Raw genomic sequence first — 26,393 nt, forward strand, 5'->3', positions numbered from 1 at the left:
GCTATTGACTAGGGAGGAGATTGATGAGATCTACCAACGACCGATGCTAGATCTTTTGTGATCTGTGATTTAGCTATCCCACCTAGCTGCATCTTTTGTGACCTGTGATTTAGCTATCCCACCTAGCTACCTCGATCACTCCTAGCTGTTTCAAATTCCATAGCATTTTATTGTCATTACTGACTTTGTATCAAATCCACCACATTGTAACTTTCTGGTCTCATAGGTCATTCTGGCCTTCTGAAGACGTTAATAAAGCATTTCATTTCTCAGTTTGACAACCAGGATTTATGCCAAAATCAAGGGTATTTGCAGGGATTTACAACTAAAATTTCCAACTTTTAACCTTGAAAATAAAGATCTGAGCAGTTTACAACAAGGAATTGTTGTTATCAACTGGGAAATTTACACTGCAAACCAGGATATGTGAGCACTGCTTACATCCACAAGCATTTTGACGCCCACAATAAAACAAGACGATATTCCATGAGACCATTGAAGAGAGGGACCACAGGAAAACAAATTAAACACTTTTTTTGCTTTTCCTCAAAGGCCTGTAATATCATGCCAAAAGGAATATTCCAAATTAAGACTTCCATCTTTAGGCCATGTTAGCACATTCGAGATATCACCAACCACTCCCAACACTCTGCCTTAAAAAGCTCAGCATTGATGAGAAACACATTCTTGTTGCAGTTTTCTACAGTAAGCGTTTCTAAGCTAGCATGGACAAAAGAACATGCACCTTTATAATTATCCACACTTTGATAATAGCAAATCACACAATTGAAACTACTCTTTTTGGGCTCAACTCTGATGAATGCGGCATCATATGCAGAGAGAGAGAGAGAGAGAGAGAGAGAGAGAAAGAGAGATAAAATTTCATTTTCAATAGCCAGACAGTAATATACTAACAGTTCAATATATGTACAACAAACAGCATGTGTCCTAGTCAGCCACCGCTCGAGTTACAAAGTGCTGGAAACAACACTTCAAATTGCCTCAATCAGTATACAAGCAGGATTTCTGCCTCATGTTTTCAAGCACATCAACAGAGCTCAACAAAAGCAGTCTCTGAATATCCGCACATTAAATATCCCCGATCTAGCTGGACCCTGCGTAGCTTTGGGAAGTTTCCATAACCATATACAACACCACAGGTCCATGACTCCATAGCTCCTCACAAGCGTCACATGTCATCATCCACCATCCTCCCCAGTAAGCAGCCTCATGAGCAGCACAGTTCAAGAAAAACCTTTCTTTTTTTTGGTTTTAGACTGAGTGCAAAGAAAGCTTTAAAAAGTTCGACTCTGTTAGTTGCTTCACCGTCGACGAGAAGGATGGTCAGGTCAGAAGTGCAGTGGCTTCGCCGTGCACTTTCTCAACTCAAAGAACACTCTGCACTAGCACTATTCCAAGTTTCAATGCAAGAGCCTTACTCTCAGTTCATCTACTGCTTCCAGTAGGAGTGTATTGGCTTGACGAAGGCGAAAAGCCCGGAGCAGTAGGTGAATAGCTCCCACTTGGACTGCACAAATACATCAAAAGGGAGGTCAATATTAACTACACTGAATTGCAGGACTGGGCAGCTTTCATGACTCCATTACCTGTACTGAGGAGATGTAGGACTATAGGCAGGACTAGCAGGAGTGTAACTCGGGCTGCAAAACAAAAAAATCAATCAAAATGAACCCTCAAAACTTAACCAAACCTACCAACCAATATGAAAGATTGGCCATCTATACCTGGTTGGAGAATACGTGGGAGAGCCAGGACTGTACGAAGGACTTGTTGGCTGATACGAGGGGGAAGTGGGCGAGTACGATGGTGAAGTAGGGCTACAAACACAAGTTGCAATTAAGAAACTAAACCACAAAATAACATCAACACATGTTTTCCCAGATGCAAAAAATAAGCGTACCTGTAGCTTGGCGATGTAGGACTATAAGATGGATTTGAAGGCGAATACCGGGGACTGCTGGGGGAATACGCAGGTGAAGTTGGGCTATAGCTGGGGGACGTCGGGCTATAAGCAGGCGATGTAGGGCTGTAACTCGGAGATGTCGGACTGTATGCCGGGGACGTGGGGCTGTAACTTGGAGATGTAGGGCTGTAGCTTGGGGAAGTTGGGCTATATGCAGGTGATGTAGGACTGTATGCTGGTGAACTTGGACTATAGCTCGGGGACGTCGGGCTGTAACTCGGGCTAGTTGGACTATAGCTAGGCGACGTTGGGCTGTAGGCAGGAGATGTAGGACTGTAACTTGGGCTAGTTGGACTGTAGCTAGGCGAGGTTGGACTGTAACTAGGACTGGTCGGTGAATATGATGGACTTGTTGGCGAATACGAAGGGCTTGTTGGCGAGTAGGAAGGGCTTGTTGGGGAGTAGGAAGGGCTTGTCGGTGAGTAGGTCGGTGATGACGGACTATATCCTGGGGAGGTTGGACTGTAAGCGGGTGATTGAGGACTATACCCTGGAGATGCTGGACTATACCCTGGTGACGCCGGACTATAACCAGGTGATGAAGGACTGTAGGCGGGTGATTGAGGTGAATAACCAGGGGATAAAGGACTGTACCCTGGAGAGGATACTGGAGAAAAATTCAATCCACCCACATAGGGTGAGAATTGAGCATCACTAATTGGTGATGCCCGGGCATTTGGACTCAGCAGGTAGCTTGGAGACATCATTCCATCATGAGTCGGTGACCTGTTGATTGGCGATGCCCGTGCAGGAGTCATGCCAAAATCTAGACCATCCATGTAACTAGGTAGCTGCAATTCAATAGCCTGCTTCAGCATCTCTTCATTGAGGAGCAGAGCATGATCACCAGTACCAATTGGAGCCAATTGTCCGAGCATGATATTTTCTGTGACACCCCGGAGATGATCAGCCTCTGCAAATGCTGCTGCATCTAGAAGGATGTCCACAGTCTCCTCAAAAGAGCATCGCATCATAGGGCCTGTGTCGTTCCGGTTGATACCGTGCCGTGTAATAGCCATAAGATGACCCCTATAGGTCATTACATCACAAAGAATTGCCAAATGTCTGTAGTTTACATAAGAAGCATCGAAAGAGATAACAATGCGAAGCTCACTTAAAAGTGACTGCCTCACAGCTTCAATTCCCAGCACTTCAATAACCTCAATCAGGTGATTACTGATTGTTCTTGTTGCATCCACGTCTTCATGACACATGACTGCTAGCATGTTCACTCCTTCAGTATCAAGCATCCACTCAGTATCTGGCTTAAACCCATCCACCTCATCAAACTTGTTGAATTTGGTAGACTTTATGAAAACCTTGTTGATGTCGGGAATTCCCCTCAAAGCCATCTCAGTAAGCATGTTACTCTCAATTCTCTTCAAGAACACATCATCCTCTGACTGATCAGCCGCCTCTCCTTTTTGAGCTTCATCATTCATGATGCGTACTCGCAAAATGAGCTTCTCAGCATTATCATCATTAAATATGCATGTCAAATCATCATCAAATTCAAGATTGATTTTTTCCGCTATGTCTGCCATACTGAGCTTCTTGTCGACCATCATTTCACGGTTCAGCTCGATACGAAGAAGCCAAGGAGAGATTTTTTCTGGTGCTACCTCCTCATCAGGCATCTCATAGTATGACCTAACAAACTCCACGTCCTCTTCAATTATCGTGCTCATGGGGTCAGGATCATACCATATTTCTGTGGCTTGCGTCACACTTCGAAGGGTGGTATATTCAAGAGCACATTGCACATTCTTTGCCCGTTCTTTCAACTTGTTCACCTCTGGCTTCAAGAAAACAGACAGAGACGGGGTCTTGATCTTTTTGGCAACATTAATAATCTCTCTCAATCGAGGGACTCCTAACGTAACATTCTTTGCACTAACACCAGCATAATGAAAAGTGTTCAATGTCATCTGAGTGGCAGGCTCACCAATGGACTGAGCAGCAACACACCCAATCATCTCCCCTGGTGCTACCAGTGACTGCAGAAACCGAGTTTCGATTTCGCCAATGACCCACTCAAATGCCTCCTTTGTGAGCCTATATTCTTTCAGTACTCGTTTGCTGGCAAGAGTACTACGTAGTAAGCAATTGAAAAACAAAGTGGCATTCTTTTGTGCTTCCACACTAAGATGGTCATCTCCAGGAACAACCTTCAACCTCTCCTGAAGCTTATCAACTGCCTCGACTATTTCCATGGGATGCATATCTGATGGTCTCTTGAAATCTATCTTAAAGATCTTTTGAGCATTCCAAATGAGCCTTTTAAGATTTACAGGCAACGGCCACGAATTATCTCCCGATGGTGCAATTTCTGTACACAGCTGTCGTCTATCTGTCTCAAGCTTCTGAACTTCTGCATCAAACACATTGCGGAACTCTTGAATGGTTCTTAGATCTTCCACATGCTCTGGCAACATGTAATCTGGATTCCAATTCTCTGCATCAATTTCAAACCTGTATGTCCTGTCAAACTCTTTTTTCTTCATCTTGATTGAATCAACTTTCTGAGATTCTATCCAAACAGCATCCATGCCATCTTCACCATAAAGGAATTGAATGACATCACCGAGAGAGTTACGGACTGTTCCGTCATACTTTACCATAACATCCTCCATAGCTTTGACTAACCTCCTCTGAATGTAACCTGTTTCAGAAGTTTTTACGGCTGTATCAATAAGCCCCTCTCTACCTCCCATTGCATGAAAGAAGAACTCCTGAGGTGTGAGCCCTCTCAGGTAGGAGTTCTCCACAAAACCACGACTTTCTGGCCCATAATCATCCTTTGTAAAGTGTGGCAGAGTTCTATCAACAAATCCATAGGGGATACGTTTTCCTTCTACGTTTTGCTGCCCCACACAAGCAATCATTTGCGAGATGTTGATAAATGAACCCTTTGAACCAGCTGTGACCATAGCCTTGACATTGTTGCTTTCAGACAAGCTGCGTTGAGCACTGGCTCCAGCATCATCACGTGCTTTGTTGAGCACCTGCACTCATAAGCAGGAGAAAAGGAACTAAGTATGGTCAGAAGTAAGAATCTCATGTTCAAATAAAATTTGACGTGGTACAGAAACAACAATTGAATCAAATATGAGAGAAAAAAGACAAAATTGCCAATCAGGACCTGATTAACTCTGTTTTCAAAAGACTCCATAGTTGTCCTGCCAGGCTCTGCCTCCAGCTGCTTGTCTTGAGCCATCCTGATAAGTTCTTTCACCTCACTCTTTGCTTTATTGATTGTCTCTGTAATCCTCTCCATTGTGGCAGCATCAGCAATAGTGTCACCAATTCCTATGCTAAAACCATGCTGAAGTAACCAATAATTTACAAGCCACTGTGTGTGACCGAGGAACTTGCGAGCAGCATCCGGTCCCACTTCTTCCCTGGTGAAATGGAAAACCAGCAGTCAATTTCAAAACTGCATAGTCCATAACTGTAAATTGTATAAATCAACTACAATAAGAAAGCAAAGAAGAAACGAAGAGCATTTGAGCCATCCTACCAAATCACATGGATAAGACTTCCACAAGATGTGCCAAGAGTTTTCTTGCAAAGAGTTCCTGCAATTAACTCTCCCCTTTCAATGCGAATCATTGTGTCACCAGGTGAAAAGTCTGGAGCCTCAGTATCATCATGCCAAGCTGCAGTACGAATTAAATTTATCTGCTTAGGTATGATGAGACCAAATATCTGCTTCCCTGTCCACATCGGTCTCGGCTTTATGATAGTCGGAGCAGGAATTTTGCCATCAAAATCTTCCCACCACATCAATATGTTCATAAAGACATCCTAAGGATGCCAGCATCGAACAGGTCAATCACAAACCAAGAAAGCAATACAACAAAAACTCGAAATAAATTTTGACACATGCCTTCTCAATGAACGTGTCTCTCTTAGTGACCTTACGACAACCCAGAAGTGTGTCTTGAACAATGCCTATGACTGGGCGGTTTGACTGAGGAGAGACAATGCACTTTGGTACCATCATCAACTCTAGCACTTCCGCCCTGGTCTCAAAAGACTGAGGCACGTGCATGTTCATCTCATCACCATCAAAATCAGCATTGTACGGTGAAGTGACTGAAAGATTCAATCGGAAGGTAGAATAGGGCATAATTCTTATTTTATGCCCCATAATAGACATTTTGTGTAGACTGGGTTGACGATTGAACAACACAAAGTCTCCATCATTAAGATGCCTCTCCACCTGTGACAACAGTGAGTAAGTAGAGATAAACTTAACAATCTTCACTTTTCTGGTACATGCCCACACAAAACTTTAACCGTTACAAACCCACCTTGTATCCATGTACAAGATGTCGATCACTGCTTTTCTTCAGAAAGCGAAGATCAAGACGCTGACCATCCTCCCTGATAATATACCTGGCCCCTGTTTTACCAGGAGGAGGGTGTGGCCCATATTCCACAAGTTCCTTTAATCTGTTAAGAAAAACTTACCACATCAAAAAGGAGAAATGAGGAAAAAAGGTTTCACCCTTCAGGTTACACAAAGAAATATTAAAGAGTTCTCAAACCTTTCCATATTGTAAGGAGTAACTGTCTCTGGATATGTAAGGTTCAAAGCAATACTCCAAGGAACTCCTAGCTCATCAATATTGATGTTTGGATCAGGTGTGATGACCGTCCTTGCAGAGAAGTCCACTCTCTTACCCATTAAATTTCCTCTGATGCGCCCCTCTTTTGCCTTCAACCTCTGACATATTGACTTGATTGGCCTTCCAGACCGTTGAGTTGCCTTTTGTGAAAGAAGAGACAGTCTGTTAGAAAAAATCAATACAGTAACAAATTATAAAATTGAAGTCCTAATCAGATGAATCACACACTCGTGGTTGGCCTGGTAAGTCATTGTCAAAATATGTAGCAATGTGAAATTGTAACAGTTGAGCAAACTCGTTGATAATATGTGTAGGAGCCCCATTCTGCTCTTGGCGCTTCAAGTTGTTGTTATGGCGGATAATCATAGCAAGCTGATGAGTCAAATCATCCTGTTACAGTGATCATATGTTCAGCATGGATATGTTAGCAAATCCAAAAATACAATAAAGTCAAAAAACACTAGATAAAAGCACTTGCCTCACTGCGAGCAGAAGTGTCCATCATTACAGAGGGTCTGACAGGAGGTGGAGGAACTGGCAATACTTGTAAAACCATCCAATCAGGACGTGCATACTTAGCATTAAATCCCATGAGCATACAATCATCATCACTAATCTGCTTCAAGATACCAAGCACCTGAACAGCCACCAAAGGAACAAAGTTGAGCTTCACTTAACCTCAATAGTATTCAACACGAATTGGGACGTACAACAAATATCAAGCATAGTCACTTTAGATCACCAGTTTGCCAGAAGTAAAAATCCACATAGACAATACCTAGAAACTCTATCAAAAGAAAAAGCAGAGACGGAAACAAAGAAGAATTAGCAAATGAACTGAAATTTACTTTCTCTGCACTAAGCTGTTGCTTTCTTTCAACAGGTTCTGGTAAAAACTGTTGCTCATCACTGTCTGTCTTCTTCTTGCTGGCTTTGAATTCAGCCATTATCTTCATGCCGTCAATGTAGATTTTTGGCTGCTGATATCCACAACCACCATGCCTCTTTTTTTTCTCTGCCTCCTCGTCTTGTGCTTGATCATCATCAATGTCATCGCCTCCTTCACACTTCTGCTTGCTCTTACAGCAATCAAGCATTCTCCGTAATCTGTGCTTTGGATTTCTAATTTTTTTGGCTACTTTAAATCGATGATCCTCCTGTAGATGAAAAATCCAAACCGATGACAGAAATCAATCTTGTGCAACATCCACAAATTCCATAACCAAAGAAGGCACTTTAAGACCAACGTACCTCGTCTGCAAGCAGTCTTGAGCAATTATAACACACACATCGCAAGATCGACAGAATAGTTTTCAAAAACCCAATATGGAACATCGGCTTTGCCAACTCCAAATGACCAAAATGCCCAGGGCATTCAGACATGTTCCCTGCACATGTGTCACACTTCACTTGACGATCAATGGTTCCAAGCCGAAGATCACTGAGACCGCCAAGCTTGGGCTTCCCTCTATCATATGTCTCACTGCTCTCAATTTTCACCACTGACATTTGCCGCTGTCCTCAAAACACAGAACCATCTTTAGATATCGTCACAACACCCAGCTAATACCAGACTTAAAAATGGGGGAATGCAGGCAAATGACAGTAGTCAACAACAGTATCGAACCAAAGATCAAAATTCAAACTTCAAGTGCCTCAAATAAACAGGCAAAAATGCTCTTTTCCCGAATTGAGCAAGGGAGGATGCAACAATAAATATTTGTCAACACTTCTCACGACTGATGCCAAAAAGCACAAGTCAAGATAGCCTAAAAACTAAACTGATCAGCACGAGCTAATCATCTGAACTGCCATCAAAAACTATACACCAATTGTCAAAGCAGCATATCCATCATATGATTTTCACAAGTCAATACTAGTGCCCTGACACTAAAATAAAGTGATCCCTAAATAACCTGTTCACAAGACTGTCTCACATGCCACAACTGACCCAACCCGTTAGGCAGGCTAAAAACCCAAAAGGTATGAATCTATGGCGGTTCAGGTTGATGGCTACAGAGAACAAGAGGGCCTTATAGCCTATCCCACATTGCCTCATCTCGAGAAGTTAGTCTGCTGCAATTGTTTGAATGGTTCTTCAGTGGTCCAGCTAAAGCAGACTAAAAGTACTGCAACCTCGTGAGAGCAGTTGGCTCATAAACCTAGGGTGTTGGATTCTAGCCCTCTTGGCAAACTGATTGGCAATCAGCCTTATGTGCATTTCATATGTTTGTAAGATGAGTTCTGCAACCGTATAATATTTCTTGTTTTTTATCTTGCCTCCATGTCACAGAGGTCAGGTGTGTGATTTATCGTTGATGGCCATAACCAGCACTTGCAAAAGCGACATTCTAAATTCCCCTCCTTTGAGTAGCCATCCTATTTGGTGCTAACAAACAATGGCTATCCAGAAGCTGTTTCTTCACAAATTTGCTCACCAAATAAACCATAGCTGGACTCAAACTGTAGCCCACTCGGACATCAATTGTCCCTATGAACTGAGCTACTCCTCTCTCGTGAATGCAGGCATGCATGAATGCACACAGTTCTGACCTATTGAAACGAAATGCACATTCCACAAATGCCTTCTATAGTACACAGCTATCTTGTAAAAAGTTTTCATCCTGTCCAATTCAATCTGTCCAGACTCGTTTTGGTACAAAAGAATGACTTTCTGAGTAGTTTTCTCCTGCTCTATTGTACTTGCGGGTTAGGCTCGTTTTAGAGTGATCACACTCCATCTTGAGAGAATTGAGTGCTGTTTACACTACTCCTCTCTCGTGAATGCAGGCATGCATGCATGCACACAGTTCTGACCTATTGAAACGAAATGCACATTCCACAAATGCCTTCTATAGTACACAGCTATCTTGTAAAAAGTTTTCATCCTGTCCAATTCAATCTGTTCAGACTCGTTTTGGTACAAAAGAATGACTTTCTGAGTAGTTTTCTCCTGTTCTATTGTACTTGTGGGTAAGGCTCGTTTTAGAGTGATCACACTCCATCTTGAGAGAATTGAGTGCCGGTTACACTAGCAAACGCAAATGCATACATTGCAAGAGTGCGAGGGTCTTACAATTTCATCCGGGCTCATGATGCCAAACTGTACATATTTCACCTTGGCCAGGTCGGCCGGTGAGTAGGCAAAGCGCTGGTCCATAGCGAAGTCCTTCTGCTCTTTGTTGTATTTTGTACACTACAGCCGCCCAGATGACCTGGAAGCAGGAGACGTTTGAGTTAGGCCTATGAAGGAGACACTGATCAGCAGAGGCATATCACGCAGAAAAGATCGTCAAGTAGGGACGAGGAGCGCAGGAAAGGCGTGGCACCTAAGGACGTCTGTCGAGCCGGTTGCTAAACAATTCCAGCAGATCGAGAAGAGCCAAGGGAGGGAAAGAGGGAGAAAGGCGTAAAAGACCCTGACGCGGGCGGTGGTGGTATATATAAGCGTGCGGGGCGGGGAGAGAACTGTGAGAATAATGTAGCCAGAGTCGTGGGCAACCCTAAGATGAAACAGGTTGGATGAAACCACAAATGGTCCTCTCATACTAATGAAACCGAGTCTTGCTTGGTTGGCCTTGCCAAAGAAATTTGCTGATATGGTTTAGTATTGAGGCAACATTAGGAGCTGAAATTCAATCGTTAAACAATCAAAATTTGTTGACAACATGTCTGCACGATATAGGCAATAGGCGAATTAGGTGGAATTTACACAAGATTGCGTGGTTGGAGAGGAAGAGAGAAGGTGAGGGTAGGGTGGCGGGTGGACAACTTGGTAGAAGAATCTACGATGAGATTGCACGTCACTTGGCAGGTGCCTTTGTCTTGCTCTCTCGCGAAGCTATGAAGGTGGTGGCCTCTCTCTCTAGAGAAAGGCAAACCGACTTTTTGCTTCTCTCTCTCTCTCTCTCTCTCTCTCTCTCCACGTTGTGTTGTCTTAGTCCCCCACTCACTTCACCCCCACCCATATCCTACACAAGCCCAACTAGTTGCTTAGCTCACATCTAGCAACTTAGGATTCTGTAGTATATTCATTTTGTTACTCGGACTTTGTATCAAATCCACCACATTGTAACTTTCTGGTCTCATAGGTCACCTTTGGCTTTTTGAAATATAATATTTCATTTCTCTCTCTCTCTCTCCTCTCTCTCTTCAATTATGCGAGTGCGGGTTTTTGCAGTGGATATCCATCCAGGTGATTTTTCCCCCTCTTCCCTTTCCCCACTTTATCTTCTTCTTCACTTCATTCTATTTCTCTCCCTCTCCTTTTGCGGCCTTCACTCATGAGGAAACAAAATGGCAAGGATGAACCTCTAGAGGATGCCATTCAAAAATGCAAGGAAGAAATGAGTGAGTCCATCAACAAGATTAATCGCCACCTCCTAGGTACTATTAAGGCACTCGACGAGCGCGTGTCGGCACAAGAAAGCACGATACATACACTTGAGGATTGTGTGAATGCCCAAGATGGAATCGCACTACTCAAGAAAGAGCTTGTAGAGGTGCGATCGCAACATGTCCTCGAAGAGGGAGAGCTTCAACCTTCAGTAATTGAAGAGCTTAACACGATTAAAGAACAAGTGTGGGCCATCAAAGAAGGTGAGGAGCAACAAAAAGAAATGACGACCTCGTGGGTAGATGTCATCACAAAGACCCAACAAAAAGCAAAAGAGGCCGAGAAATGGATCGACATTGTCAAGAAAGGAAAGGGCAAGGAAATAACCTCCACCCCCACACCAACCATCATTAACCTGACACTAGACGTGTGCGGGCCTTACACGTAAGGATATGTGGCCTCAAAGACCAAGATAATGTGGATGAAGAGGTGAAAGAACTCGTGACTCTAGTGGGGGTTAACGAGCAGACGCATACAAGGGCTTGGAGAGTGGGCAATAAGAAAAGTGGGAGCAATGGGGAAACCTCGAAGGAAAGGGCACTCATCCTCTGTTACCCCTCCATGGAAGCGAAGAAGGACTTCTTGAAGAAGAGACCGACTCTAAAGAAGACATGCATATTTCTTGGAGATGACCTCACCCTCTTGCAAATTGCTCATATGCAAGAGGTAATGCCAAAAATTAGAGAAGCAAGTGAGAAAGGGAAGATTTCTTTTTATAGGGATGGAAGGGTGATGATATTGGAGCAACGCTCCGCATGACGGTGCGAAACCTATGGGACCACACTAAAGATGGCAGCCTGGAATTGTAAGGGTCACTCCGTCTTGATGTAGTTGCCTTTGAGGATTGTTTCACTAGGAGAGACATCATTTTCTAGTATGAGACGCATCAAGCCCCTGGGCAATCCATGCCACAGGTGAGCGGATATAGATTGGAGACAGCCTGCAGACAGGAGACCAGATCGGAGCATCGAGGATGGGGCTCATAGGGAGTGGCAATTTTATTCAAGGAAGAGTTGCAGCCATTGATATATATAGCACGCAAGGATGAGCACGCTAGGTACATGTGGGTGAGGCTAAGAGCAACGATAAGCAGATACCTCCACATTGCTAGTTGTCACTTTCCTCCTAATGGATAATGACATATGAGAGCTTTCCAAGGATGGTGACATTATCATACTAGGGGACTTCAATGCTAGGACTGCCCATCACCAGACAATATGTAGCATTTAATGGCCTAGTAACTTGTGTGTAGCAGAAAATAGCATGAACGTAGTGAGCATTTCATTAGAATAGATTCCTAATGAGAATAACAAGAGTGCTTGGGTGGAGAGAGCAACAAAAAACATAACACCTAGTTAGATAGCATGAACAATACTTCAAAAGAGAGAGAAATTAAGCAATCGACAAAAGTTGAGGACAGGATTTGCATGGAGCCGGTCCCCCCTCCAAAAGGCTTTGTATTATGGTTTCTCCCATCAATAGAGACATTTTACAATACATTCTTTGTGTTCCTTTAATACTAGCTAGTGCTATGAAGATGGAAAATTCGAGCACTAAGCACAACACTTATTAAACACAACATCAATTCCCTCACGGTCTCAAACCCAAGACCTCACACACCTTCGAAGATGGTGAGAGCTAGCGGGGTATGAGAGTAGATTGAGAGGAAGAAGGAGTATTCTTACGAGAAAGATATACATCTCCTCACATAATCACTCTTATTAGCATAGCTTAGCTTAGTAATTAGCATGGTAGAGGAGATGAGCATGCATTGAAGCTTGGCTCTTGGTTGGATTTGCATCACAAAGCCAAGAGTTGTTGGTGTAGGCCTCCCTTCTCACAAGCTTGGAGTAGGTGGTAAGTTTTCCATTAAAGCTTGAGAAGGAGAGAGAGAGTCTTCTTGCTTCACACATAGATTGTGTGAGTGTGTAAGTCAATAATGCGTTTTGAAAAATCAGCCCCCTCTCTCTCTTGGTCGACCCCTCTTCCTATTTGCTCATGCTCACATCCTATTGGACCTCCCCAGCCTCAGCCAATGGAAATTAAGCAGCATAAGTGATAGCCTTCTGACATGTGTCCCCCTTTCCCCTTTTGTGAGAGCTTTAGGTAATTAATAAATGCAACTAAACTCTCATTGGACCCCTTTGCCTCCTGGCCATTAGGAATCATGCAAGCCATTGGGCTGTTGAATGCTCATTGGACCTTGGGAGACTGTCCAATAGTCTTCTAGAGAGCTTAATTCTTATCGGTTCTTTTATTAAGTGTTTTTAATTGATTAAACTAAATTTACTCTTGTAACATTTAATGGTCTAAAAACTTATGTGTAGCGGAAATTAGCATGAACATAGTGGGCATTTCATTACAATAGATTCCTAATGAGAATTACAAGAGAGCTTGGGTGGAGAGAGCAACAAAAAGCATAACACCTAGTTAGATAGCATCAACAATACTTTCAAAAGAGAGAGAAATTAAGCTATTGACAACAGTTGAGGACCGGATTTGCATGGAGCCGGTCCCCCCTCCAAAAGGCTTTGTATTATGGTTTCTCCCATCAAGAGACACATTGTACAATACAATTCTTTGTGTTCCTTCAAGAGTAGCTAGTGCAATGAAGATGAAAGCTTCATGCACTAAGCAAAACACTTAGCAAACACAACTTTAATTATCCCCGTTCTTAGACCCAAGACCTCACACACCTTCGAAGATGGTGAGAGCTAGCAGGGTATGAGAGTAGATTGAGAGGAAGAAGGAGTATCTTACGAGAAAGATGTGCATCTCCTCACATAATCACTCATATTAGCATAGCTTAGCTTAGTAATTAGCTTGGTAGAGGAGATGAGCATGCATTGAAGCTTGGCTCTTGGTTGGATGTGCATCCACATGCCAAGAGTGTGTTGATGTAGGCTTCTATCTCACAAGCTTGGAGTAGGTGATGAGCTCTCCATTAAAGCTTGGGAAGAGATAGTCTTCTTTGCTTCACACATAGACTGTGTGTGTGATAATGCCTTGCGAAAATCAGCCCTCTCTCTCTCTTGGGCGAGCCCTCTTGCTAATTGCTCTTGCAGGCTCCCCATTGGACCTCCCCAAGTCAAGCCAATGGCTATTAAGCAGCATAAGTGATAGCCTTCTGACATGTGTCCCCCTTTCCCCTTTTGTGAGAGCTTAATCAATTAAACTTAATTGATTTAAATGAATTAAATCCCCATTGGACCTTTCTCCATTCTGACCAATAGGAATTAGGTAGCCCATTGGGCTGCTCAATTCCTATTGGACCCCGTCACGGGCTGTCCAATAATCATCCAGGAGACTTAATTTTCATTGGTTCTTTTTATTAAGTGTTTTAAAATTAATTAGGCTAAATTTACTCTAGCCTAATTCTCATTGGTCCACCTCCAAGGCCATCCAATAGGAATTGGACACACCTTGTGGGCATTTGGGCTAGGGAGCAGACATGTGTCCCTAATTCCCTTTGTGTAAAGGGAGCCTGTGTGTGTGTGTGTGTGTGTGTGTGTGTGTGTGTGTGTGTGTGTGTGTGACTTTCTCTCTCATCCCCTAGAAGAAGGGCTCGTCCCCTCCCATGTAGGGATATGCAAAGACTTTTTAGTTACACACAAAGCATCCAATTTCCCTAGGATTGACCTTTGGACACAACCTTTGAATTTTGGAAGTCTTAATGGGTTGAACCTTAGGGTCTTTTTAGCCCATTGTTGCACATGGCTCTTTTGCAAATGGCCCCCCCTTTGGATCCCTATTTTCCCTCCTTTGGATCCCTACTGTGGTCGGTCTGCTAGCTTAACCAATATTCTAGATTTTTCTCCCGTGGCACTTCCCCACATTAAATGATCAGTTTAATATGAGAAAATCATTTAGGACAATTAGATATTGATTATTATGACATTACCTCTCTCTTGAATCATAGTCCTCCTCGACTATGGTGTAGAGAAGATAAAGCATATTCATGAGTCCTTTTCTTAGCGGGTAGAGGATCCCTATGTTACCCTACGGCATCATTCCACAATGGATGACTAGTCCATTTGGCGCTTGAGAGCCTGAGGCTGCCGCAAGCATGTCTGCACATTAGTTCTATCAATCTTCCATAGTAGAGTGACAAGCTCTACTTGGTGTTTGGGAGACATCGTCTCCGCAAACTTGATCTAAGCATTCATACTACTTTATTTTTGTGCACAATAAAGAAAAAGAGAGTCTTATAAGACAAAAACTTTGTTCATTTTTAACATTTTGTACATTTGCTTACTGTTGGGAAGCATTGTAAGCATTGACAAGGTTTCGGTTATCCTTTAATTGTATGCCTTGCATCCATCTTGCATCTTCAAAAGGATAATTCTTAAACTTAATAAGATATCGCCGGATAGTCTTACCGCCTCTTAGTACCTTGTCTTCATGTCGGAGAATGGACTTGGGCTGCAACACCTCCTCATGGTCCTCAATCTCCGTTGGGTCTTCGATAGTTGGTTCTTGAGGTGGCTCTCCTTTGTAAGGCTTTAATAGGCTCACATGGAAAGCATTGTGTATGAGCCAATGATTGGGCAACTTGAGTTGATCGGCCATCTCATTGATTGGCCTAAGAATCTGGAAGGGACCATAGTACCTTTTTGCTAGTTTAGCATAGAACTTTTGGTGGCCCGTAGGATTCTTGCTCGTCGTGTGCCTTAATCGAGCCTTGGGAAACTTTAACAAGACCCAATCATTTTCTTTAAAGGCTCGGGCTCTTCTGTGCTTGTCAGCAGCAGCCTTTTGCCTTTGCTGTGAGATAGAGATAACATCCTTAATCTTTTGAAAAGATTCTTATAGGTCTCGGCTATACTCATATGCAGCGAAGATCTTCCCATGTACTTTAAGTAGCAAGGGACTTTTTGATCTTCCCTCAATTACCTCGAAAGGTGCTTTTCCCGTGGAAGTATGTACAGTGTTATTGTAAGCATACTCCACTAAGGGAAAGTACTTCTCCCATTGGGATCTTTGATCTACTTCCGTTACTAGGCTTTTAGTAGATCGAGAATGGTTAGGTTAGCTATTTCACTTTGGCCATCCGTTTGTGGATGATAGGCCGAAGAGAAGTTTAGCCTTGTCCCTAAATTCTCAAAGAGACCCTTCCAGAAATTACTGGTCATTCTAGGATCTCTATTCGACACAATGGACATTGGCAAGCCATGGTACTTGAAAATTTGTGAAATGAAGAGGGTTGCCATTTGATGGACTTTGATAGTCTTTTTGACAGGTATAAAATGAGCTTGTTTACTGAACCTGTCTACTATCGTCCATATTCCCGTATTCCCATGGATAGACTTAGGCAATCCAAAGATAAAATCCATGGATATGCTCTCCCATGGTGAATTAGGGATTGGCAAGGGTTGAAGCAATCCAAGTTGCTTCCCTCTTTCAAATTTTGTCTTTTGGCATACCACACATTTAGAAGCATACTCTTGTATGTTCACTTTCATGGTAGGCCAATAGAAATATGTTTCAATTCCCTTTAAGGTAGACTGAATCCCCCTATGCCCCGCATAAGGTGGAGCATGAGATTCATACATTACTTTCTCACATAGTGAGTTAGTAACACATAATCTATTGCCATAGAGAAGATAACCATCTTGTAAAGTAAATGGTTCTTCTTTCTTCCCTAATGCAAGGGCTGAAATCACATCTCTAAAATCGAGATCAATAGCGTACTCATCTATCATTGAAGATAGATCATTGTGAGTTGCTATGGAAACCGCATTCACTCTCCGCCGTCTTGAGAGTGCATCAGCTACTTGATTATGCTTGCCAGCAATGTGAGCAATATGAAAATGAAATTGTGAAAAGAAATTTGCCCACCTCATTTGTTTGTCGGAGAGCTTGGTCTGCGTCATGAAGTACTTAAGACTTTGGTGATCCGTTCGCATAATGAAAGGAGTCCCCAATAAATAGTGCTTCCATGAGTCTAAGGCATGTAGAACTGCAAGGAGTTCCTTTTCATATATGCCTAGAGCTTGCTCAACAGGGTCGAGCCTTCGACTCTCATAGCCTATGGCGTGCCCTTCTTGGAGCAAAACAGCTCCAAGGCAATCACCACAAGCATCACATTGGACCTCAAATGGTTTTGAGAGATCCGGTAGTGTAAGCACAGGTTGAGAGATAAGCTTTTCTTTAAGCTTTTTGAAAGCGTTGTTCTCCTTAGCAGACCATGTGTACCTAACGCTTTTCTTTGTTAGGTCATGTAATGGTCCCGCAATTTGTGAGAACTTTTCTATGAAGCGTCTATAGTATGCACACATACCTATAAAGCTTCTTAGTTCATGAAGATTCCTTGGTTGAGGCCATCCTTTTATTACCTCTAAGTTTGATGGATCCATTTGGATGCCATCTTGAGAGATAATGTGACCTAAATACTGAATCTCTTGCAAGAAAAATTCACTTTTCTTTCGATTAAAATAAAGTTTATTCTCTCTTAAAACTTGAAATATTACCTGGAGGTGTTGCTTGTGTTCGTCTAATGAATTAGAGTAGATGATAATATCATCAAAGAACACTCCAGTGAAGGTTCGATGAGGCCTGAACAGCTTCTCCATCAAGCGGTTGAATGTGGCTGGTGCATTGGTCAAGCCAAAAGGCATGACAATGTATTCGTAAAGACCAAATGTGGTGCGAAATGCGGTCTTTACAATGTCTTGATCAACTATCCTTATTTGATGATAGCCACTTTTTAGGTCAATCCTACTGAAGTAGGTCGATCCTTGTAGCTTATCAAATAGGTCTTCTACCCGTGGAATGGGAAACCTATTCTTGATAGTGATCCTATTTAGTGCTCTATAGTCGACACACATACGATATGTGCCGTCTTTCTTTTGCACTAATAGCACCGGTGAGCAAAATGGAGATGAGCTAGGCCTAACCATGCCCTTCTCAACTAACTCATACACTTGCCGCATAATCTCCTCTTGTTGAGCTTGAGAAACTCTATAAGGAGGTTTGTTAGGCGGTGAACTTCCTGGAAGAAGTTCAATTGCATGGTCATCATTACCTTGTTTAGGAGGTAGCTCACAAGGGATGTATTCAATAAAAACATCTTGAAACCCCTTGAGAAAATTGGATAACTCTAAATCCTTTTGGTTGCTTTTATTTTCTTTTGCTAAAGCATTAGGTTCATTTTGAGAATCTTTAACAAAAATCATGTACACGGAAATAGAGCTCTTTATTGACTTGTTGAAAGCTAGTGTATGTACAATGGGGATAGTGTTACCCATTTCCTTAGCATCTATATACATGTCTTTTTCCCTGAACTTAAAGGAGATTCTCCTTTCAGGAAATTTAACATCGGCAACCAGGCGGTCAAACCATGGTGCCCCTAGGATTACATCCTCATGCTTGAGAGGAGAGATAAAGAAGTCCTCTTTGTCCACATAGCCTTGGACATGAAGCCTCAATTTCCCGATTAAGGGAGTGACTGAAGATTCTTGCCCCTTGAAGGCACTATCTACGGGTAGGACATCTCCCATCTCGTAAGCTTGTATTCCTAGCTTGGTGGCCAACACTATAGATATAAAATTGTGAGTAGAACCAGGGTCAAAGAGAATAAAAGCATCATGTTCTCTTACCTTTCCCCAAGCATGGCATAGAGGAGATCCTTTGTGCTGAGTTTGGTGAGTCTCCTCCTCTTGGATTTCAACCAAGGAAGCTCTAGGAGGATCTTGGCGGTTGTTCTTTTGGAGACAAGCGCGGTACACATGCCCTTGTTCACCACACTTGAAACACCGGTTATCCTTGCGATAACGCTCAAGCTCTTCAGGAGAGAGTTTGTTCTTACCTTTGTAAACTCCCTTCTCTTTAGCTTTGTTGGAGTTGCCCTTAGGAGACTTTTGGACATTGTCCTTCCCCTTAGGCTCATTAGAACCCTTGTTTTCCGGGGGCTTATTATTTCTTTTAGCCCCCGTTTGGAAATTGATTCGTGAGGCCACCATAGTATGGTGTATTATCGTCGATATGGTACGTGGCCTTTGGGAGTTGACATACTCTGCCATTTCTTCGGTTAAGCCCGCACAAAATTGTTGATTTTGCTCTCCAAAATCCAACTTTTTGAAGATAGTGGCTCTGAGTTGTAGGTCCCAAAACTTGTCTACATATTTGTGGATGGATTCATAGGGAGAGAGCTTTAAGCTTCGCCATTCGGTGAGTACTTTGTCTTTGGTATCGGTGGCCAAAAACTGCTTCATAATGGAAGCTCTTAAAGCTCTCCATGTTCGTGGAGCTTCACCGTTGGCTCATAGGCTAGACCACCATTGCCTAGCGAACTTTTGAAAGTGCATAGCTACATGGCGTAGCTTAGAGGACTCCGTGAAGCCCTCATCTCCAAACACCGCATCGAATTGCTGGATAAAGGCCAAGACTTTGTCCGTAGCACCAAAGGTACCATCATAGGTAAGGAAAGAGATGCTCTTCCCTCCCTCTTTGAATTTCTTCAACTTGGACGACCTCTTCCATGCGGCATAGGATTTCCTATGGCCTCTTCTTTTCGATGGTTCAAAGGTTGCACCATCACTTTCTTCAGAAGGTGAAGAATTTGAAGAAGGTGGAGAAGAGGGTGACCTCTTTCTCGCCTTTTTCTTGTCTTGATCTTCGTTGTCTTCACCATCACTTTCATAAGAGGAAGAGGATGAAGAAGATGGAGAAGAGGGTGTCCTCTTTCTCGCCTTTTTCTTCTCTTGGTTTTTATCATCCCTCTTTGAATTATGGCGTGGAGAAGAGTGTGATGGTCTTCTCCAATTTGGTGGTGATGGAGAGCGTTTAGCCCGCCGTCTTCGTGGAGCCATCTCCGCCGAGGTGGCGGGAGACTCACTTCTTTCTCGTTCCTTCGGTGGAGGCTCTTGAGTTCTCCTTTGGGAAGGAGATGCATCATCAAGAAGTAAATTCTTGAGCCCTTCGTACGGATTCTCTTCTTCTTCCCGAATCGGAGAGAGACCTCTTTTGGTAGTCTCACAAGCAGGCTTCCTAGGTGTTCTCTCGTCATGGTGATGAGCTTGGAGAATCCCGTGAGCACGGAGCTGCCGTTGCACTTCGCTTTGGAGAGATGGATTGCCCATGGCTTGTTGAAGCCTAGAAACAAGATAGTTAACAAGCATTGAAGCATAATTAGTAGCTTGCTCATGAGCAAAATCAAAGTTATCAACATTAATTTCACTCTCTTTACTATTGTCAGCCATTCTAACAACTTTTAGGTGTAAACTTTTTAGGTGTACTTTGACACTTCAAGCCCTAGTTGCTACTCCTCTTTACCCCTTTAGAAAAAGCACTCAAGCTACTGTACCCGTGGCTCGAATACCATTAATTGCAAGGAATACAAGAGAGGGTCTCTCGACACCAAAACAACACCGACTCCTATCAAGCTTCTAATAGCTCAATAGTGGTTAAGCCGTAGGCAAGCCCCGTAGGACTCCACTATTAAGACCGTAGCTCTCGACGGTGATGCCCCGTTAACTGCACGAAGGCAGGCGCACTGCAAGGCTGAAAAATCCCTATTCTACTTACTCACAGGCAATTAATAATACCAACCATTTATAGCTAGCTTGAGGACCTCCCTTCTTGAGCAAGAAAAGAGAAACCTTGTGCTCTGATACCAATGTAACATTTAATGGTCTAAAAACTTATGTGTAGCGGAAATTAGCATGAACATAGTGGGCATTTCATTAAAATAGATTCCTAATGAGAATTACAAGAGTGCTTGGGTGGAGAGAGCAACAAAAAGCATAACACCTAGTTAGATAGCATCAACAATACTTTCAAAAGAGAGAGAAATTAAGCTATTGACAACAGTTGAGGACCGGATTTGCATGGAGCCGGTCCCCCCTCCAAAAGGCTTTGTATTATGGTTTCTCCCATCAAGAGAGACATTGTACAATACAATTCTTTGTGTTCCTTCAAGACTAGCCAGTGCAATGAAGATGAAAGCTTCATGCACTAAGCAAAACACTTAGCAAACACAACTTTAATTATCCCCGTTCTCAGACCCAAGACCTCACACACCTTCGAAGATGGTGAGAGCTAGCAGGGTATGAGAGTAGATTGAGAGGAAGAAGGAGTATCTTACGAGAAAGATGTACATCTCCTCACATAATCACTCATATTAGCATAGCTTAGCTTAGTAATTAGCTTGGTAGAGGAGATGAGCATGCATTGAAGCTTGGCTCTTGGTTGGATGTGCATCCACATGCCAAGAGTGTGTTGATGTAGGCTTCTATCTCACAAGCTTGGAGTAGGTGATGAGCTCTCCATTAAAGCTTGGGAAGAGATAGTCTTCTTTGCTTCACACATAGACTGTGTGTGAGTGTGTGTGTGATAATGCCTTGCAAAAATCAGCCCTCTCTCTCTCTTGGGCGAGCCCTCTTGCTAATTGCTCTTGCAGGCTCCCCATTGGACCTCCCCAAGTCAAGCCAATGGCTATTAAGCAGCATAAGTGATAGCCTTCTGACATGTGTCCCCCTTTCCCCTTTTGTGAGAGCTTAATCAATTAAACTTAATTGATTTAAATGAATTAAATCCCCATTGGACCTTTCCCCATTCTGACCAATAGGAATTAGGTAGCCCATTGGGCTGCTCAATTCCTATTGGACCCCTTCACGGGTTGTCCAATAATCATCCAGGAGACTTAATTTTCATTGGTTCTTTTTATTAAGTGTTTTAAAATTAATTAGGCTAAATTTACTCTAGCCTAATTCTCATTGGTCCACCTCCAAGGCCATCCAATAGGAATTGGGCACACCTTGTGGGCATCTGGGCTAGGGAGCTGACATGTGTCCCTAATTCCCTTTGTGTAAAGGGAGCCTGTGTGTGTGTGTGTGTGACTTTCTCTCTCATCCCCTAGAAGAAGGGCTCGTCCCCTCCCATGTAGGGATATGCAAAGACTTTTTAGTTACACACAAAGCATCCAATTTCCCCTAGGATTGTTCCGTTTTAATACTTTGTTAAGGCGGTTACGCCGCTAGCGGAAGCTAAATAGCGAGAACTCAACCAACAACAGAATTTTTCAGACGAGGACGAAGCTTGACCCGCAGGCGCATGGAAACAACTAGGTGGGTGTCAAATCACTTACTCGACCTTCTAATGACAATCACTACTAAGGAAATCAAATCTAAGTTCTAAAATACGCAAGTGACTGAAATCCGTACTACGAACGAATGTTATACGAAACAGGATCTAGAATCATTGAATCGATCTCAAACTCAAGAGGAATTCTATACATTAGGTAAGAACAACACCCTAAAGACTTGAACTGCAAAATCAACCTATAATCACTCTGTGCGGTAAACGCGTATGAAGACAGGCCGAAAAATACAGGTGACCGAAACTTGACCCCGATGGTACTAATGTGTAGCTCTACTCGTTGTGGTTCTATAGATATGCTGCACGCTCTATTCCGACACACGAGTTGGAAGAAAACTCACACCGAAGCTCGTAGGAACTTACCACACATAGAAGCCGATAGCGCGCACTCTTGGTATCAGTGCGTAGCTCTCGCCGTTGCTAACACAATGGCGGTGTCGCTTCTCCAATGGCGGCTCCGTAGCTCGCGTAGCAAGTAGATAAGACTCTCTCTCTCACTCACTCTCTCTCAGACACAGTCACGGCACTCAAAAACTCACTTTTGATTAATAATCTGAATCTCCTTAGGTTACAAAAACTTTGGCTTATATACCTCAGCCTTGGAGGTGAGAACATCTCTAACTAATTACATCAGCAAGTGAAATTACTTCGGAATTACAAGCTGGAAACTCAATTGAGTCCCGTTACTTAATGAATGGCTCCAATCAAAATCAATGTCGGAAAGACATTTATTACAATCAATGGTTACAAAAATGATGAGTGTGAGCAAAAATGTGGGTGTGATCCTCTGCTGGCTCAACACTCCCCCCCTCCGCGTTCATGTCGTCCCTGACATGACCTTTATGCTTGGTCAATAAATTCCTGTCGTCTTGAGCATCTGCAAATGTGATTCGTATCGCAGGTTGCCGATGGTCAAGGTTGGGCCGAATATTTTACTCTCGTGGGTGAAAAAGCCGGTGTAGAAAGCTTCTTCAAATGTTTGCATGTGGAAGCTAGGCAAAAACATAATCCTCTGGTATAGGAGGTGCAACACTTTTGGAGAAGGCTGCAATGAAAGATCATACATCATATCAGTCACTGTGTCGGCCGTCGATAGTAGACTCGAGGTCGTGGCTTTATCTGGCGCGAACACTTCAATGCAAGCTAAGAGAGTCCTGCAAATTTTCTTGAGCATCTGACACGAAAGGTTAGGAGAGCCAGTAAAGAGCTTGATGGTGCCCGTTAGGGTTTTCACCATGTAGGCTTTACCTATTCTCTCTCCTGCCTTTGGTCCTGGCATTCTTGGGTAATTAAGCCAATTTGGCTTCTTTTCTACAATCCTGCCATGCTCTTTCCAGCTTCTGACTCTTGGCACCGGGCAGAAGGTTGCATTCTCCCGAATCTCCTTTGGTGCCTCCACCAAGTAGATGAGATAGGCTGGGTATTTGTTCAGCTAACCTTTCCTCCATCTAGGCTGCGAATCTACAATCTTCTTTGATTGTTTCTCTTTTGTGATGTCGCCTTCGTAAAGAGCGACATACTGCTCCTCCTCTATTCTCTTTTTCGTTTTTATCACTTCAAACTTCATCAAAGGGAAAGGCAGGCTGGGTTGCATCCACTCTTCATGGAGCACTTTTGTGTCTAATCCTTGAAGTCTAATGGAGATTAGGAGTCTCCTCTCCCATTCCATTTCCGCTTTGGCACTCTCCTCTGCTGACTTTTCTATTTGGTCATGGAGCCTTTGTTCTTCTTCTTCAGAGATTCCTGAAGTTGAGGTCACCTCGTGAACTGGGGCTGGATCTTCAATTGTGGTTGCCTCTCCAGTTTCTAGTAGTTCTATGGCTGCTCCACCTGATTCTTCTTGTGGTGTCTCTGTCTCTCTTCTTTGTTGCTCTTGTAGATCTTGGAGCTGTTTGCGGAGGGTCTCATTCTCTGTTCTTAGTGTTTGATTTTCTAAAGTGAGCCTCTCCTCTGCTGCCAATGATCCCTCCGCAATGTGCAACCTTTGCACTTGCTCTAATCTTAGCTCTCTTTGTAAGCTTCGGACATGGTCTTCCAGAGCTGGTACAAGAGCTCCCTCTTGTTCGGTTCCTGCTCTGCTAGCTCTAGGGGTAGTCCTGAGTCTAGTGATTGTTCTTTCTTGGAGCTCGACTCTTTCCCTTAGCTCAATGAGCTCATCTTTAGCCGCCTCCAAGTCGTCTTCCATCCGCTCCCTTGCTTCCTGTGCACTTGTTACTTCTCTTGAGGCCTCAGCTAGCTGGAGTATCAAGCCGTCTCTCTCGTTTTCCACATCGTAGAGTGATGCTTTATGACTTTCAGATTCAGTCATAGCATCCTCTAATTTCCTCTGCAACTCGGCTTCCCTTTGTTTGGCTATCTCAATCTCCGCTTCCTTTGCCTTGGATCTTTCTTTGATCTTGTTGAGCAGTTCATGCACCATGTGCATGTCTTTTTCATCTTCATCTGTCAACCCTAAAGCTTTTTTGGCCACCACCTCCACTGGCTTCGGCTCTTCTAGTATGTTCTGCTCTTCCAGTTTTTCATCACTTTCTTTTGTACTCTTTGTATTTTCCTCTGTCCCTCTCCGATCATCTCGTTTTTGTAGGGTGATCCCATAAACCGCCTCAAGGGCCTCTTCTTCAGTGTACCCTATCGCTACCAGATCCTCATAATCGTTTTTCTTTTGTTGAATTGGATCTATCTCCTTTTCCTTGGTCCCGGCCTCCGGCTTTTCCATACCAGCCGTGTCCATCTCTACTGTGGTCTCTTCCACAATGATTTCCGTCTTCTTCGGGCTGGGTACATCAGTAAAGGAGGGCTGATTGTCCTCAGTCATCTTGGCTTTCCCTTTGTTTGCTTGCCCGTCTTTCTCTTGAGGTTCAGTAGACTCATCTACTTTCTTCTTCCCCTTGTCGTCCTTTTGCAGCTCAACTTTTAAAAGTTGTACTTCCTCTTCAGTGTATGGCTCGACAGGTTGCTGCTCCAGTATTGCCTCTGACTCCTCATAAGCTCTAATATATTGATCATATTGATCAACATGTGGCCTGGTTGAGCTAGTTCCGACTTTAGTGGGGTCTGGCACCCACTTTTCTTCAAAGTCCCCCTTTAGAGCTCTTTCCGCTCTAAACTGCTCCACTAGTCTTTCCATTCGTGCCGCTTTCTGACTTTTGGTTTGCTTGGGAGCAACCTTCTTCTTTGCTTTCTTCATAATCGGCTCAACCACATTCTCTTCAGGTTCTGAAACTATTTCTAGTTTCCTACGTGCTCTTGTGGACGCCCTCTTGGATACTTCAGGCTGTTCTTCCTCCTCATCGGCTTCTCTAAGCCACTCATTCTGGGAGGGAACCTTTGGCCATTGATCTCTGGCTCCAATAGCTTCATAAGCTATTCTTGTCAGAACTTCAGCTCCTCCTATATACTTTGGCTTCTCGTTGTGCATGGCAATTACTTGCTCGTGGATGTGTTGAGCGTAATTCACCTCTTTTGGCATATTGCTCTTCAATGCCCATGTGATGGTAGTTGCAATGGCATGGGGCGGTGTCGTATACTTTTGCGGTCTTTTACTGCAAATATGGAGAAATTGGTTGTACAGTCGGCAAAGGGTTGCCATATCTCCATAAGTTGCATTCTGTTTCTTGGACCCATAAACCTCTATAGCCTCCCTTCTTTTCCTGACAGAGCTCCCTTTGTTGTTCAGCTTCAATGCATCTGCAATGAGCTGTGGAGTGATCTGTACCTCTACTTTCTCTCCATCTATTGCTGTCAATGTGGCTTTCCCATCCTTCTGAATGGAGGTTGCCAACTCATACACTCTTCTTGTATCTACACCTGATGGTCTCGAGGTGAAGAATCTGTGCAAGTCTGCCCTTTCCAGGTACCTGCTGATATTCTCTGACCTGCTATAATCCACCAATTCTTGTGGGATCATCGGTATATCCACCGCTTGCCCTTGAGGATCTCTGAAAGTCCCCTGGTAGATCTTTATTCCCTCTTGTTCCAGTACTGCTTCCTGCACCCAAGTTTTGGTTGGCTTGAGGGTTTCTGCTGGAATGTCAAAGGGTTCCGCTTCTGCAAGAGCATCTTTGATTGTCGGTCTTTTTCTCTTCGTTGCCGATAACTTGGCGGAATCCATGGATCCTGTAACTCCAATTTCAGAAGTTAGCGTCTTTTTAGCACTGAAAGCCGAAATGAAGCTTTTAACTATTCAAATGACTTGAAAATTGAAACATGAGCTATTCAGGGCCTAAGGATGCAGGGTAGGTGAAAAAATATGCAAACTGGGCTCAGAATCATGCTGGAGACA

General features: G+C 43.4%; 1 protein-coding gene across 1 annotated transcript; it reads right to left on the reverse strand.

Annotated features, from left to right (window-relative positions):
• Positions 1–869: 869 nt before the first annotated feature.
• On the reverse strand, positions 870–10,087 carry NRPB1 (RNA polymerase II large subunit). The gene is made up of 15 exons (XM_086510545.1): positions 9,948–10,087; positions 9,695–9,833; positions 7,870–8,133; positions 7,467–7,775; positions 7,097–7,255; positions 6,847–7,008; positions 6,538–6,758; positions 6,301–6,442; positions 5,874–6,209; positions 5,505–5,791; positions 5,127–5,385; positions 1,922–4,989; positions 1,746–1,838; positions 1,608–1,661; positions 870–1,528 (listed from the first exon to the last, which is right to left on the reverse strand). The coding sequence occupies exons 2-15, from the start codon at positions 9,776–9,778 to the stop codon at positions 1,447–1,449; spliced, it is 5,520 nt and encodes a 1,839-aa protein (XP_086366671.1). The 5' UTR covers positions 9,779–9,833; positions 9,948–10,087; the 3' UTR covers positions 870–1,446.
• Between the last annotated feature and the right edge of the window lie 16,306 nt (positions 10,088–26,393).

The sequence above is a fragment of the Adiantum capillus-veneris genome, chromosome 4 (genome assembly GCF_014529385.1).
Source record: "Adiantum capillus-veneris isolate H3 chromosome 4, ASM1452938v2, whole genome shotgun sequence".
Lineage (NCBI taxonomy): Eukaryota > Viridiplantae > Streptophyta > Polypodiopsida > Polypodiales > Pteridaceae > Adiantum > Adiantum capillus-veneris.